Source organism: Manis javanica, chromosome 5, assembly GCF_040802235.1.
Source record: "Manis javanica isolate MJ-LG chromosome 5, MJ_LKY, whole genome shotgun sequence".
NCBI lineage: Eukaryota > Metazoa > Chordata > Mammalia > Pholidota > Manidae > Manis > Manis javanica.
Window position 1 is genome coordinate 114,088,812 of NC_133160.1, and position 17,743 is coordinate 114,106,554.

The window sequence follows — 17,743 nt, forward strand, 5'->3', positions numbered from 1 at the left end:
CTGAAGAGGTAGGATGGACACAAATCTTAATTCAAATAGGAAACATTCCCACCACGTTCCCCACCACCCAAACTCTAGAGCTGTTTGGGGCCACAGAAGTCTGACTTTCATCCCTGTGTAGAAAGGAGAAATGAGAGATTGGAGTATATTCTACAGAAAAGCTGGCAGCAACGATAGAAATATGATTCTACATACAAATATGTATTTACAGTGAGGTGATTTATTGACCTTTCTCTCGTTTTTCAGCCACCACCACACAATCAAAACGGAGAGGCCACTTCTCTCGGTGCCCCAAGCAATATAAGCATTACTGCATCAAAGGGAGATGCCGCTTCGTGGTGGCCGAACAGACACCCTCCTGCATGTAAGTGAAGCGCCCTGAGCCAGCAGGAAAGGGGTGCAGGATGGTGCTGGCCCGGGGCTTGACAGGACTGGAAAGTCTGAGCTAACCAAGCCGTCTGTCAGAACTCAGTTCTGCCTGCTGCTGCTCCTGGCCACTTGTTTAGGGGCCTGTTCAGCAGCTCCTTATGGAGAAACTGACGCACACTTTCCTCCTGAAATAAGACTGTGCCAGAGTCCAGATCCACTTACAGGCGGGGCTGTGTCCTCTGCTGCCTTATGCGAGGAAAATTGTTTCTGTCCAGTGTCAAGGATGATTTTCAGCTCAATCGCCCAGGTGGTTTGAATGGAAAGGAATTCTGGCATGTGCTAGGTGGTTTGTAGTTAATGTAAATATGAAGGAATTTCTGCCAAATTAAAAGCTACTTCTGCAGGTGTCGATTAAGTGCCAGGAAATAAGTCCTGTTTATAAAGAGATTGGCAAAGCCTGTTCAGTGCAGCAGGGAATTGGGAGAAAAGTGCTCTTTCAACTCTTAGTAGATTAAGAGTCCAAGTTTAATTTTACTCAAGCACAATAACTTTTTTGCATTTTTAATCATTTTCTTCTGAAGAGATGTCCCTCTAAATGTGGCCTGAGACCTTGCCGCATAGAGGAGCCAGGTGATAATTTTTAAGTTTAATTTTGACCTGAAGCTCATGGAATGTTTGTTTTTCTATATATTTTGCCCAGTATGCTTTTTTCCATAAGTATCTCAGAACAGTAATTCCAAACCCTGTCTTAGAGGAACATATAAAGGTCATGGGCTTCCTAAAATTTAATCAAAGTTAAATTTAATTAAAAAATATACATACACGGATATTACTTAGAGGGGGATAAGATTTGCTAATGTGAGGAAATAAGGAAAATTGTGTGTGTGCTGGGAAAGATAGAGCTGATTAAAAGTGAAATTTCCTTTAATTGCTCACTGGCTTGAGAGAACATACTGGGTTTTAAAAATATGAATGCCCTTTAACCCAGTACACTTTTCTAACTGGTCCTTATGTCTGCAGATTTGTTATTCTTTAATATTGCTGTCTCCCAAATTGAAGACCACAGTATGTAATCTGCCTGCCTCAGATCAGTTTGCAACTTGTCGCCCTCAAGTCTGAGAATAAACTCCATGTCCATCCTTGGCCTCCATATTTCCTCTGATCCTAGCTTAACCTTCCAGCCGTATCTCTCACCATATTCCCCAACGTTCCTCTAAAAGCTGATATCCTTTTTCGTGATTTGTCACACAAGCTCTTTTCATGGTCTAGAAAGCATATTCTCACTGGTATTTTATGACACAACTCAAGCATCAGCTCTTCTTGGGCCCCTGCACGGTCTTCCACTTCTCAAACACACTCAGGTGTAGTTAGATGTCCTTCCTCTCAACCTTGTCACGTGCCCATGGAAATGCTTTTCCTTTGAGACATAACGTTGGTTTCTTTGAATGTCCCTTATGTGACTGAGCACCTCGAGGGCAGGGCTCATGGCTACTTCATTTTTGTGTCTCTGTGCCAAGCACAGTGTCTAGAGTTTACTAGGGCTGGTGAATAAATGGATATGTCGCTTTCTCATGGTCCATCTAATGCTATCTAAATGTCAAAACCAAGACCTTAATCTGAGCCATGAACACCTTCTTAGTGGTGAAATGATACAGGATCAATGGAAGACAGAAGAGCATAGGCATTAGAAGACAGATTTTGGAATCAGATACACCTAAGATTTTTTTTTTCCAATTACGAGGTGTTAACAATGGATCAGTTGTCTGCCCCAGTTTTATCATCAAAAAAGGGGATATTATTATTATCATTATTATTATTATGATAGCATTATAATAGTTAGAAAGCAAAATAATGCATTAAGCAAAAATACTTATCATGGTACCCAGCATAGGGTAAATGTTCTATGAACTGCACCATTGAGATGAATGGGAGATACTCAGCCTAGGTCTGACCTTTTAGGTGACTTGGTGTAGCAAAATTGGCTTGCTGTTGGTGACTATGCTATGTTAGGAAGACAGAAATGCCTTCTTTTGCTTGGGATTATAGTAGTTTGTGGACTCCCGTTTTTACATAAAAAAACAAAGTGTGTTTCAAATAACTGAAATCAGCTGTTAGTCTTCTCAGTACATTCTTGCAGTAGGGGTGATTTGTTTCCAGTTACATGATTTTTGTTTATGCAGCACAGTTCATTTAAGAAGTGTTACATGTGGTTGGGGCATGAACTTGGGAGCCAGATTTCCTGCCTTTGAATCCCAGCCCCACCCACTTAACTTCTCTATGCCTCAGTTTCTCCATCTGTAAAATGGGCTAATAATAGCATCTACCTCAATGGTTGTTAAAAGGATCCATTCAGTTAATACTTACAAATCTCTTTTTACAATATCTGGTGATTTTTTCAGAACAGTGTTCCCAATTCTGTTTTACAGAGTCCTCTAGGGTCATGGGCATCTTTAAAAATTATGTAAAATTGTATTTTTTAAGATGTTTATTAAATAAAGATTCATATATTCAGTTATTCAGCATTTAATGAACATCTGTTCAGTTCTTGCACCCTTTACCTCTTCCTCTCCCATTGAAATGACCATCAGCCAGTACATTATTGGTTTGATGGGAAGTAAAATGACATGGGAGCAGCCATCACTGGCATAAAAAGGTGTGACCCTCCAGCATGGTTTTACTGGGTTATAAATTGCAGGAAGTACTGCTTATTGAGGAATGTAAGTAAATCATGGTTAAGCCACTGAACCCAGCGCTTGTAATTAGAAAAACATCCTGAAAGAGCAGCAAATTAATTGCTGTGTATTCTATGGGTAATATTATCACTTAAAAGTGCCATATTTAGTAAATTTCTTAGAGAACAGTTAAAAGCTAATTGAAAGAGACTCTATTGGTAATATTTAAATTATAATCTCAATAAAACACTCTTTAAAAGTCTCTCTTTCAGGATCAGATACACCTAAAATTTTTAATTAAAAAAACCTTCCAGTGTCAATAAAAATTCATTTTAATATAATTCAATAAAAATGTCTCTTTCCCACACATGCAGTTATAAGTGATTTTTTTCCCCTAGTTCCAGTTCTATGCATAAGAGATTTTTTTTTAATATCTTAGGATATTTTTAAGGTCTCTTTCTGCTATTCTGACCTTGCAATGAAAATATCTAGCTATCCTGCAGGAAGCAATTTTCCCTCTTATTTCCTGGGGTCCTTTCGCAATAGATGGCATTAGGTATTTTTTCTCCTTTGCTTGTCTTTAGCATCACCTTTCAACTGATAGCTGTGACTGAGCTATTTTTTTGTTGTTTGTTTTTTGAAGTATTGCATTGGCTACAACATTGGCATTAAGGGATCTTCTTACTTGACAAATACAGGCTTTGTGGGAATTAACTGCCTTGGCTCTTGTCAAACATAAACTATAGAATGGTCTAGCAATAGACTCTCCTTTTTAAAAACAACAAACAAACAAAACAAGGTTATACAGAACTCTTTCAAAGAAGCAGAATTTCATCTTTCATTTCATTCTCATGTGTATGACCAGTATCTGTGTTTTGAATGAGCCTGAGGAGAAAAAAGGAAGAATATTTGTTCATGCAAAGGAACTGATGTTACAACATATAATTTTGGTTTTGAAATGTCCTCAGACAAACTTCTTACATACTTGTAAGCATTTGACACACTTCAGAGGATAATATGGATAGTGCCCAAGTCACTCAGCCTTTAGCTTGTTGAGTGTTGCTCAATTTTCGGCTTGGCCAAGCATAGCCCGTAACTGTCACCTCAGACTTGGGGAATCTGCTGCATTGAGGTGAACCCTAAGACTGTGTTGATACAGAGTTGAGGAAATGATGAAAGTGATAGTACCACTTGGAGACTAGTAATTCCTGGTCACTGCAGTTTATGAAGACCATGGAGAAAGGGAGCCATTTAGAGGAGAGCAGAGGGAATGGTGTACATGTCTGCAAACGTGGCCTCCAGGAATCAGATAAAGGAATGAAGAGGACAAGACCATGTGTTTCGGGGGGAACATAGCTGGGGAGGTGGTTCATAGAAGAACATTACCTCATCTGTGACCCCCACCGTAGAGCTGATGAGTAGGAGTTACACAGAGGAAGAGGAATCCTGTTGAATAACATGTATGGAGTTTATAATATGTGTTAGGTGCTGTTCTATGAACTGTCATACCCATTGCTGTTTGATCACAGAGAACAGTATGACTTAAAAGAACTTGGGTACACTGAAACTGTTCATATTGCCTTAAAATGAAATGGGAAATCCTAGGGATTTTGAATTCCTTATCATGGAGGGTCATTAAGTGCTTGGGAATGCTGGGCATTTGTCATCCCCTCTCTATCCAACTCAGAATCTTAAATTTCAGTAAATTGTCATTATGTTAGACATATTAATAGTCCTCAGTGGATGACAGGCTTTCAGCAAAGAATGTGAAATTATTTGTGGACACAATAGTGTACAGCTTAAATTTTTTTAAAGGAATTGTGTCCTTTGTTATTCCATTTAATGAAAATAATGTTAGTTTCTTCAAAAAAAGAAATATTAGAGATTCCTAAAAGTCTTGCACTTTTTACCTCTGTTTTTTTAATTTTTATTTTTATAGCTGTGATGAAGGCTACACAGGGGCAAGGTGTGAGAGAGTTGACCTCTTTTACCTAAGAGGAGACAGAGGGCAAATTTTGGTGATTTGTCTAATAGCAGTTATGGTCATTTTTATCATTCTGGTGATCGGTGTCTGCACATGCTGTCAGTAAGTATTTTTAAGTTTAATATTAAGTACATCTGAGGAATTGTGTCTTGCTCACTGTTTTCTTCCTTTCTTCCTTCCCTCCTTCCTACCTTTTCTCTTTCCATTTTCACTTTGAATGAAATAAATCACTTTTTGAGGTTTGCCATCATTTATATTGAAGGATTTATTTATGATAAAACATGAGACATAATTTTTGTCATTTTACTGAGCATAATTATTATAATTTAAAACCAAATTTTATTAATCTCCTAATTGAAAAGAAGTGATGGGAAAAATGGGTGAAGGTGGTTAAAAGTTATAACTAAGTCCTGGGGATGGAATGTACATCATGGCAGCTATAGTTAATAATACTGTAGTATACATTTTAAAGTTGCTAAGAGAGTAAATCTTAAAAGTTCTCATCACAAGGAAGAAAAATTTTGTAACTATATGTGGTGATGGATATTAACTTAGCGAATTGTGATCATTTTCCCAATAGGCATGTATATCAAGTCATTATGTTGTACACTTGAAACTATTACAATGTTAAAATTACAATGTTATTTGTCAATTATATCAAAAACACATGCCAACTAGTTAGTCCTAAAGTCAGTTATATTTTATGTGGGTTTTTTAGTAGGCTAAATAAGACTTTTATTTTCTTAAACTGTACCATGACATAATAACTTTGAAAGATAGAAACAAATAAACAGTTTTTCTCTTGGGCACATTAAAATAATGACTTTATTTAAAAAAGATGATTACACTGTTTTCCTGTCTTTACTTTTTATCAGACCAGGACTCCAATATAGTATACTAAAAAGGCATTTTTTTAAAGGTGCTATCTTCTTGTCTTGAGAAGCTAGCATAGCTTCCTAAACATCTACATTTACTTTTGGGCAATAGTACATACCAGAAGAGGGTTTCATGATTCTTCACAATGTTTTTAGAAAAATGTTAACATGACTACCAGGAATCTAGAGTTTTTTATTTTTGTCCCAGCTCTGTCATTAAATATCTTTGAGACCTTGGGCAAATTTCTTAATATCTTTAAACTTAAATTTTCTGTACAATGAGAAGAATCAAGTCAGATGACCTATATAGGATTCCTTCTAGCTCTAAAATTGAGAGGTATATTAAAAAAATTCTCTTCTTTAAGGCAAAAATGAATTTTTATGCCTGGTTTGGGCCAGAGCTGAGAAATGCCTATTTTATTACATTAATTTTGAATTATACTTTAAAACTGGACTGCAGTCCAGACTATCAAACACATTTCTTAATTAATGTATCTAGAAGCTTAGTAACATATCCAGAGGCTACCTTCACTCTCTTGGTTTTCTATGCCTGTTTCCAATCTATACTAGTGCTTACTTTTGCACCAAATAATGCTTATCAGTCTATTCTGTAAAATGACTTGACCTTAGTAAGTTTTCTTGTGCTAGCCAAGCTCCATCCATAATCAGGTACCATGTCCTTTCTATTTGATAACTACTCTTCCCACACTGCTACCTGTTGCTATCTGAGCCAGGAAAAAGAGTAAGAGAGGACCCAAAATATTTAAGAAAAAAGGAACTTAGGCATTTTATACATCTAGAAATAAGGTCATAAGCCCTCTTGATGATTAATTTTGTGTTCACATGAACTAACAGGCCCACACTAACTTCTAACTTGCTATTTTCCTAGTCCTCTTCGGAAACGTCACAAAAAAAGGAAGAAGGAAGAAGAAATGGAAACTCTGGGTAAAGACATAACTCCAGTAAATGAAGATATTCAAGAGACTAGTATTGCTTAATGGTAAGGGTGATACTTGATAGATGGGGAACTATTCAGATGACATTTACCTGGTGAAATGGGGATTAACTGAATCTAGTAAATCATTGATTGGAATTTGATTATGCTTAGCATCTTCTAAAAATAGATGTGTGTTTTTCATAGAATCTGAAGCCAAATGAAAGGTTTTCTCACATCTTTCTATTGCATGTCACCACCCTGATAAGCATGTGGGAGAGAGGACTTTTATATACTTTTTCTAATGTACTGAGATCAATTTGCTTTCTAATTCCTCACTTTTGGGCACACGAAGAGGTATTTTAGTTTAGACATCTTACATTAAAAGGAAATAACAAGAACAATGTAACAACAATCACATTCATTGAGCATTTGCCATATGCCAAGCACTGGTCTAAGCTCTTTGAATGTTGTATCAGTTAGGATCCCAGCAGGATCCCATGAAGAGATTTTGGCAAAGGGACTGGGAGGGCACAGCTGAGGACCCCACAGGAACGTGGAGGTTCCTGGAGCCTGGCAATGACAGGAGGCTACTGCTTCTCTTCCATGCCTAGAAGGGCTGGGGAGGGGTTACCTTGGCACTGAAGGGCTGGTTGCTGGAGGTTCCCACCAGGTAGGAGCTGTAGCTGTGGACAGAAATAAGAGCCACTCCTGGAACCAAAATGAGGCAAAGGCAAAGGGAGGAAATGCAGAAAGAATGCCCCAAACTTTCTCTCCTCCAGCCTTCAGATCTGCAGCAGGTGCCCAACGGCCAAGCGCAACCAGAACCCAGAGGGCCAGAGAGCCACTGTGGTGCAGTCCGTACTGTCAGCCCCTGAAACCCAGAGCAGGGCAGAGAGCAACTGTGGCGGGGGAAAGGGAGCATGGCTAGCTCAGTCAGCCAAGGTAGTTGGCCGAAACAGCATCAAAGCCAAGGAAACTCATTTAAAATGAAGGAAATGTGTTAGTTTACATGAACTGGTGTTCCAGAGGGAAGGTTGTCTGCACACTTGGTTGAGCCAGAGGCTCCCACACTGGGAAACTTATTTCTCTCTTTCTGCACTGTTTGAAGAGTTGGTTTCATTGGAGACTAGTTCCTTTAAGCCATAACAGGCCAGTAGCAATCAAGACTGTGTACTTCCTTGTTCACATCCAGCAAGAGAGAGCAATTACTTTCCATAGCTCTCCCAGCAGTACAAAGAATTTCTTTTTCCAGAAACTCACAGCAGAGTAATGGGATATAGTAAATGCTTATTGAGAAATTATAATGTTCTCCTAACTTATTACCAGGATGACACTAATGAACTGAAAACAAAAATGCTGGCTCAAGATTTTTAAAAATTGCATAGTGCATTTCTTTTAAATGGTTTGCTCCTTTTTTCCTTGTTCCTCCAGGCTACAAAGGTACCTCCAGGCTAGTGGCAAGCTACAAAATGCCTTGCTCATTTGAAAATGGACAAAATGTGTCTCAGGAAAAGAGCTTGCAGAAATGAATTTTAAATAATGTATTTACTTTTTGTTTTTAATGTTAGTTTGTGTTTTTTTACTATTGTTTTTATAATAATAATAAGTAATTTTATTATTGTTTGGTAATTGGAGAAAAGCACCCAGCTAAAAAGGGAAATTTTAATAAACTTCCACTTAAGTATTATCACCAGGATTATTAGTCAAATGAGAAATCTTAGGAATTGAAATTGACTTAACAATAAACCTACCATTTATCTAACACTTACCATGAGTTAGGAGTTTGAAATATATTATTTCCTTTAATACTTTCAATAACTATAAGATATCCAGTATAATCTTCATTTCCCATATATGGAAACAGGCCCTCAGAAATTAAACAATCTAACCTAGATTTACAGAGTTAGGAATTGGTGGGGCTGGAATTAGAACCAAGTTTAAAGTTTGATCCCTTGAAGCATCATTTCTGTCAATTGGAGTTTGTTAAATCTCACTAAACTATAAATAATAGCACTGGAAAAGACTGTTTTTCACAGAGTAGTGATCAGGACGGCACAGAAGAGCCCAAGCAGAGACTGGTTGTGACCATATCCTCATTTTTGTTCTAAGGAACAGTGCTTCTGATTGCTTTCAGGTGAGTATTGTTGTAGTGAAATCATGAGCATAAGCATTTGTTACTTTGGACCATCTTGCCAAATGCTCCCTCAAACTCCATAGGATATTTTTAAAGGACTCTTTTAAAACTGAAAAAATGAAATATATAGTTAGCCAATATTCCCAGAGAAGATGGAACTTTTTACATTGACTAGGTGGGTCACTTATAAAAACCCATGGAAGATGCCTCCAGATTGCTGCACTTTGGTCATTATGCCTGTCAGCCAAGCAGCTTCTCTTACAGAATTTTTGTAAATTTTCTTTTGCAGTGTAGACTCCATATATAACATGAAGCAAAGAACTCAGACACAATGTGAAACTGTAAATCACCTATCACATGTAGTGTTTTGAGTGAGACTAAGGTTGTCTTGTATATAACACAGAAATAACTCAAGTATCAATACCAGCTAAGTCAAATAACTTTTCATTTTGTAAATCTAGTTTTTCTCCTGACTTACTAGCCATCCTTGAAGCAGAATTATATCCAGTGATTTATGTTATATGTGCTTTTTTTTCAAAAGTGTCTTTCAGGACTCATTCATGCCCTTTATCTTTCCCAGTTTTCTTTGATACTAAGAGTGCTTGAAATGAACATTTTTCAGAGTACTTAAAACAAAAAAACATGCCATAAATGTTTCTTCTTTCCTGAGCTGATGTTGGCTGACCAGTGGAATCTCTCAAGCCAATTCAGGCTTGAAAATTTGTTTTGATCCTAAAAATGTTAATGGTGTCTCTTGAAATTTGATAGGTCTGATGTCAAGAAAAGACTTTAAGGATTTTGATATCTTTTCAAAATGTGTTTTATAACTGTTTTGCCTATATTAAACAACCTTGTCAATATTATTGTATAATAAATTTATTTTTAAAACAGAGAAAACATATATTGACTTCAGAATTTATATTGGTGCCACGAATTATTATTAGAAATAAACTTGAACATTATTGCTCTAAAAACTTTGTGTTTTGTAGAAACTACCATACACTTGTAACAGTCCATTCTGACCATGTTTCTTTAGAAGCTAAAGAATTTGGAAATGTGGTGGGCATCTGTGGGACTGTCTGTCCAACAACCTGGCCGTAGTTTTGAACCCCACCCCCAGCTGCATTTCGTTGGTTTAAGGTGAATATTTAATGAAGTTGGGCCAACTGGAGTCATTCCCAGGGGTATTGGTGTTGAACTGAAGCTAGTCTTCTTTGGGTATTAGGGGTATAAAAATGGGCATTTTGAAGCTATTGGCAGTCATGTTTTGCTCCATGTAGACTAGAAAAGCAAAGAAGGCTGGTCAGAGGACAGAAATGAAACATGAGTTTCATGTGAGTTTGAGTTTCCTGTTACATGTATTCTCACAGTTTAGCCTTATTCCATTCCATAATTCCATAATGGAATTCCAGACTCACAGAGTCTGTGGGCTGTAAGAGACATGTCATTATCTTTACAATAAATTCCTCATTTGGCTTATGCTAGTTCTATTTGGGTTTCTATAACCTAGAACCAAGATCCTGACCTTGTACATCATGAGATTATGGACAACAGTTTTCTTAAAGCAAAGATGACATCTTTTCTGAAACAGAATATCAAATGATGGTTTTCAAATAGTGCCACCAGTTGTATTAGAGGAACATTTGAAATAACAATATTCCAAGAGGATGAGTGCCTGAGAGCATGGAGAAGGAGCAGAGCTCAGCAAGCATTGGTTGGGCACCTGCTGTATTCTAGGCACTGTGCCACCACTATGATGAATGCTGAGGAAGAATAAGACACGGTCCCTTAGGAAGTTTACAGTTTAGTGGGAGAAGCAGCTACCCACTGAATGTTTCAGTACAATTTGGTGCTCAGAGAGAGGTTCGAGGTATTATGGGACTAGAGAGGAGGATGACTTAGACAAGAAACTGGGGAAGGCTTCTGAAGGAAATTACATCTGAATTGGTGACTGGCTCTGAGAAATAAAGTTCTTTGTTCCAAATCCTGGGTAAGACTAGATAAATCTTGAATCCTTGTCAAGTTCTATAGAATTTCTTGGAAAACTCTATCAGTGGGTAGACCAGTGGGTTTTGGTACAAGGGAATAAGAGAAGAGAAGGAATCATGGCTTCACACCCCAGGCATAACAGGAGAAGATATATGGGTATGTGGGCTGTGAGGTGAGATGTTCCTGGTTCCAACGATGTTATTTATTAAGGGATGGGCTGAGATAGGGGAGAACTGTTGGCCTCCTTCCCGAAGTGGATTATTTGGGCCTTGCACACTTTCTACTTGGTGTAGGCAAGTTACACAGAGAGTGGAGTAAAAAGTCTTGGGTCACATAACTTGCTATTTGGAAGAGGCCCTGGTATGTGCAAAATTTTGTGAAGGAAGTCCAAGGTATAGTTCAGTGCCCATGGCTTTGAGACCAAGCTATTGCCTTAATGAGACCTTCTCATTAAGTGTTAATTTATTATGTTCTGCATATATTTTGTTATTAATATGTTCTGCATATATTTTGTTGCAAGAGCCTAAATATATTGGGGCATTGTTATTATTCATTCAACAATATTTATCAAGTACCTACTTAGATGCTGAGGCTCTACCAGTAGACAAAATGGTAAAAAAAAAAGTGACCATGTGGAGTTTATATTCTAGTGGACATAATCTTTAATAGTATGAAATTTAAGACAAGACTTACCCAAGAAATTATATCTGAAGGACATTTAAAGGTATACCACTGTCTTGGAGCATGAAACTTAAGAAGAGCACTTACGGAAGAACTCAGTACATGGTGGGATTAGCAGACTTATCTGAACCCCCAAATAATTTCTCTTTTAATAATGACTACCAAGAGCAAAACAAAAGTATAACTATGTTTCTTTGGTATAAAAATCTTGGCTTATACTTTTTTTTTTCTTGCTCTTGTTGATGAGTATGAGTGCTACATGTGGGCATCTGTTCTTCTTCAAAGAATCTCCTATGCTTGAAAGCATTTTTCTGCAGAGGAACCTGTTCCCATGTGATCATCTTTGGCAGCCGAGCATTAATGTTGGAACATAACATGCAAAAGTCTATTCTTGCCTCTTTGCGAATGTTACTAGATCCTGGGAATGTGTCTTATAATAACATCTAGTCAGCACTTCTACAAACTCATTCTTCCCCAAGACCTGTCAGCTCTTGGTGTTTGAAGTAGTCTGAAATTCTATATTAGGAAACTAAATAAACTATATAATTCCAAAAACCATAGGAGCAATTATTTTCAAGAGATAAATTATTAGGAATGTTTCTGCTATTGAAAAATGTCAAACTTGGATATCTAAGTATTTTAATTAACAATTACAACACTTATAAAAGAAATGTTAACAAAACTCATGGTTTTAAAGACTTTTTCCTCCTCCTTTTATTTTTCTTTCTGAAGTTTCCATCTTTTTATTTTTTGTATCATTAATGTACAATTACTTGAACAACATCATGGTTACTAGACTCCCCCTATTATCAGGTCCCACCAACACACCCCATTACATTCACTGTCCATCAGTGTAGTAAGATGCTATAGAATCATTACTTGTCTTCTCTGTATATACTTCCTTCCCCATGCACCCCCCACCCATATTATGTGTACTAATTGTAATACCCCTTTTTCCCCCTTATCCCTCCCTTCCCACCCATCCTCCCCAGTCCCTTTCCCTTTGGTAACTGTTAGTCCATTCTTGTGTTCTGTGAGTCTGCTGCTGTTTTGTTTCTTCAGTTTTTTTCTTTGTTTCTTACTGAAGTTTAAGTTATCAAAAAATAAAATGTGCAACAGAGGTGCTTTAAGAAGTGTTTTCTTTTTCCTTCCTCAGTTTATTTAAAAGAAGTCAAACTAAATTCTTCACAAACATAGAACTGCTTAATATTGCTTGCTGTGGAAAGTGTAATTACTCTTGAAAGATGTGTGCAAAATAAAAAAATGTTTGAAATTCTGTAATCCAAGCTGATGACAATTTTTCAAATGCTGGATTTTAGTAAGTAGTAAGAGAGAAACTATCTGACTTGGTCTGTAAAACACCTTTTAAAAAATACTGCAATATGTAAACTAATTTTAATAAACCTACTTTTAGCATATTCTTTTTTTTTAACACCCTGGGAACATTTGTTCACTCAGTAAGTCAGAACTAAGAATTCTAAAAAGTCATTTACACAGTGTTTTTTGTCTGTTGGTTGTTGTTTCTTTTACTCCTGAAGTTAATCTATGTAGCCTTGGGTACTGTACCACCACCCCTCTGCCTCTTAACTCCAACTGCAGGTCAAAGTATCTGAGCTCTTAACCAAACCGGTGTTCCTGATCATTCTATAAGTGGGATGGGGGAAGCTTGCTTCTGAACTGTTGTAATGCAGAAGCTTTAAGGCACAGGTTCTTCATTCAGACAGATCGGGGCTTTTATCACAGGTCTGTCGCTGTGCAGCTCTGGGCAAGTTAATCTTGTCCTCATCAGCAAGGTGAAAAAAAAAATAAACAGGGTGAGCTGAGAGGATTAGATAAAGCCAGCAAAAGTCTAACCCTAGCACCTAAGCTATGGGTTAAGCACTCTGTAGGTAAAGGTTCAATTAATGTTGGCTATTATTTGTAAGGCCAGTAATAATAGTGATGATGCTCTGTAATTGTTTTATGGAAAATAAGGGATTCTTTTCTGGACTTAAATCACCACACTGATAAAATGAAAATTCTCTGTATTTTTAAGGATCATGATTCCTATGGAAAGGAATGTCTTGCTACTCTTGTCTGACCGAGCCATGTTTAGGTGAAGAATTCCAGCTCTGGCTGGTCCTGTGAAATTGCCTCATCTCTCCTCCCATATTCTTCCTCTGTCCCTTCCTTATGGGGGAAAAATTAAGGAAAAATTATTTCAATAATATTGTAAATGATAAAGGCCGAGTGATTTTTAAATTAGGCTGAGATAAGTTGGCTATTTTTGGAGGTAGAGTTGAACTTTACTACTTGCACACTCCACATCATTGGAGGTGTTAAAAATAGCTCGAGCCAGGGACTGGGAATAATCTGTCTTTCTTGTTTGCGCAGTGTGCTTGAACAGGAAACATCATTCTACCCACTTACATGATGATAAAAACTAAGGCTCAGGAAGCTGAAGTACCCCTGCCAGATCCTATTTCTCGTAAATTATTGTTACCTGCCTCTTCACCTCGGTATCTCAGACTTTGAAATAAAAGTACACAAAAATTATCTACCTTCCAAATGGAAACAAACAGAAATGTGTTGTTCTGCACTCTGCCAATTGGCTAAATAAATGATTACTAATGAATTGTTATTAAGAAATGACTGAATAGATGACCATAACAACTATGTGTTTGACAGATCTTCAAGACATTTGAAAAAGCACAAAATTCAACAGCAATATAACAAGGAATCTGGATGAACAGCTGATTAGTTTTTTGTTTGTTTTTATAATTCAAGCTTTCAACCAGCTTTAACAAGCTCAGCTATTTTTTCTTAAGTTACAATATCTGAAAACGAGAGAAAAGGACTTGAGGAAAACATGTAAATTGAACGAGATGGCATGCTCACTAAGTTACATGCATATCATGGTTTACTGCAGAGTATTGAATTTGGTGGGCCCATAATAATTTTTTGAACCTCAGAGGATATGAAGTAAATAGCCTGGAAATTATCCGCTTATTCCTAAAGCTTTTACAAATAGCCAAGTTTGTTACAAATAGATATAATTTTAAACATATTTTTCTGATAACCAAAATTAATTCCACATTGCTTGAGTCTCTTGAATACAATGGTACATCATTAATTTAAACCTCACCAACCCAGAATTTATCATCATTCACGCATGAACTAAGCAGATGATTTTCTTCTGAAGGAAATCGTGTTTTTTAAAAATCACAGGGGAGATGTTATAAACCTTCCCAACATACTTAATAATTACACTTCAGTGACAGCATCTCTTTTTTTAAATGGTAGTATCTTCACTTTATGTGATATCAATTACATGTTTAATATCAAAGTCATCATTTTTGTAAACTACCTTCAGATTCTAATTCAACTGATTAAATACTGTATTATCAGAAGCTGACAATGGGCACACAAATGCGTCATAAGTCCAGGGAGGGTAGACTAGAAAACAAGAGGCAGTGTCTTTTTAAAGCAGGAGAAAGGACATATGCACACATAGCTATAATAAAAGTCCAAATAAGCTCATTCATTCATCCAGTGAATATTCAGCACTTACTTTATGCACAGCATAATGCTCAGTGGGCAGGATAAAAGGGTGAACTAGACTTAGTCCATCCCCAAGAATTTGGTTCTCTAGTAGAAAAGAGGAGCATTTTACATATACAGATAATACCTTGCTAGTGAGGGTTAGGGATTGAAGGTATTAGGGAAGACTTCTCAGAAGAGGTGGCATTTATCACAGCCTGGAAGAATGAGTGGGAAATGATATGCAAGCATAGACAAGAAGATATTCTCCCAGGGAAGTTCAAGCTGAGATCAAATGAACACTTTTCCTGCTGGGTCACTGTCTGTGTGAGAGGCTTCAGGAGCAATGGAAGCAGTGGCTGGTCAGCCTATGACAGGAGACAGAGATCTCTGTCTTCCTGCCCCAGATGCTGCCTCACCTACTTTTGCTTAAAGTGAATATGTTCTAGACATCTCTACAGTGCACCCACTTCAGCTCTGAAGAACTTCCAGTGATTGTTCTCAAACTGTTCAAGTTGAGAACAGGTGAGGAAGAATCTGGACCCAACCAGGGTCACCCCAGGCTTCAGGGGCTGCCCCAGCCCCTGGCTTGCCCTCTACTCCCCTCACACCATTTCCCCTCTGGCAGCCTCTCCTCTTCCTGCTCCTTGGGATCTAGTTTCTCTTTCTTCACCAAGTTTCAATCACTGCAGGTCCTTTTGTCCAAGCTTAGCAGCATTGGACATCAAATGCCTGTAACTTTTTACAGAAAGGGATGGGCTTCGTCTTGGAGTCTGTGAGCTCCTTTCCTACCCCCTCATTCAGCAAACTTGAGAAAGAGGTAGGCCTTCTGCTATTCCCCTATTAAGCATGTAATCAAACAAACCTTGCCACTAGAAGGATTCATTCTCCACCATGACCCTCCAAAAGAAATCTGTGTTCCTTTTAGTAGTGAATTTTTCACTCTATTTCTTGAAAACTAAAACCTTTGCATTATTGTGCCAGGCAAGCCTTTCTGCCTTCCACCCCCCACTTCCAGAGGGAAGAGCACCCTGGGAAAGGGGAGGGAGAGATCTTGAGTTCACCTCACTAGATTAGAGCTTTAGATAAGGTCCATGTCCCAGGAAGGAAGAGGAGCTGGATCTTTTTTATTGACATAAGACATATCGGGTGGGACAGGAAATCAAGAAGTAAGAAAGTAGGATGAAGAACCTACTTGAAGAGAACAACCATTACAAATAAGATCACATGGGTTTGTAAATGTGGGGTACATCTGGAGAAGACTGTATGAATAATGTTGGGACACAAAACAAAAAACACCCAGTCAAATTTGAATTTCAGATAAACAAAAGCCCACATTTTTTGTATAAATTTATTCCAAACATGGCTGTTGAGTTGGGCATTCCATATTTTTATTTGTTAAATATGACAACCATAGTATAGAAGAATGGGGCATAGGGTGTTGAGGGGAATATTCTTGAAGACGAGGTGTCAGGTAGGGATGGGACAAGATAATAGTGTGCCTACTGTGTATACTAAACATTCTTGGACTTTACTGGATGGGAAATACAAAATGTGTTGAGCAGGTGACATGATAATCATATCATTTGGGAAGATAATTCTGTAGGCATTGTGAAGGGTAAATTGGGAAGCTGAGAGATTAAAGAAGGAGAAATGACAGGAGATGGAATTGGCAAGCACACATATAAGGGCTGTGGCAAGAGAATCAACATGCTTTTGTGATCTGTTGAACTTGGGGATGTGAGAGAGCAACCAGGTAGAGAAGAGCGACAGCTCCAAGCTGATGACTGGCAGTGCTTGGTGATGAACTGAGACCTGGATTGGAGGAGGAGGAGCAGCAGCTTGGTGGTGGAGACCTGGGTGAGGCAATAAAGAGAATGACTTTGGTTTAAAAAAATGGGACTTGAGGGTTCTGAAAATATCTTTGTAGACATTCCAACAAGTAATTGTGAATGTCAACCTGGAGTTCAAGAAAATTTCAGGTCAAAAAAAGATGAGCTTTGAGCAGGGGAGAGATATAATGAAATAACAGCTTCAAGATGAGTCATCCAAGAGAGCCGTAGACGGACCAAAGGGCACAGATGCTGAAGTCATGGGGAGGAGTTTGCACTGTGAAATGCAGTACCTTGATGTGCAATAATAATGTAAAAGTAGGAATGGAGAGATAAGGCATAAAAACAAGGCCCACTTCAAGAGAAAAAATAAATAGCAGGATTTGACATTAGATATAGTTGGGAATAAATGAAAAAGGGAGGATATAGAGGTACCTTTGATTCTGGGAGCAAGAGTCTCTCACTGGGACATAGAAATGCTGTGTTCATGACACAACCAGCAAGGCGAGATGGGAGCTGACTTTAGGGAGGGAAGGTAATTTCCCCTGCACATTCTTGAGTTTCAGGTTGCCTATAGTACAGCTAAGGTGTAGCCAGAGGATGTCTTGCTAGTGATTGCAATATATGAAATATATACAAGGGTTGAGAATACAGATTTTGCAAAGAGGTGAACATAACAAATGAATGGTTATCTGAGGGTATGAATATAGGACAGGAGTTTTAGCCCTTATAGGTACTCTGAACTCCTTGA

At 37.8% G+C, this 17,743-nt stretch overlaps 1 protein-coding gene across 1 annotated transcript in view; it reads left to right on the forward strand.

Annotated features, from left to right (window-relative positions):
* The window catches only part of BTC (betacellulin), a 74,081-nt gene extending 61,063 nt beyond the window's left edge, over positions 1-13,018 (forward strand). The window contains exons 5-8 of the mRNA XM_073238076.1: positions 247-364; positions 4,981-5,127; positions 6,790-6,900; positions 8,269-13,018. Coding sequence (XP_073094177.1) covers positions 247-364; positions 4,981-5,127; positions 6,790-6,898 — 374 coding nt within the window. The 3' untranslated portion in view covers positions 6,899-6,900; positions 8,269-13,018. The remainder of the gene's footprint in view (positions 1-246; positions 365-4,980; positions 5,128-6,789; positions 6,901-8,268) is intronic.
* Positions 13,019-17,743: the final 4,725 nt, after the last annotated feature.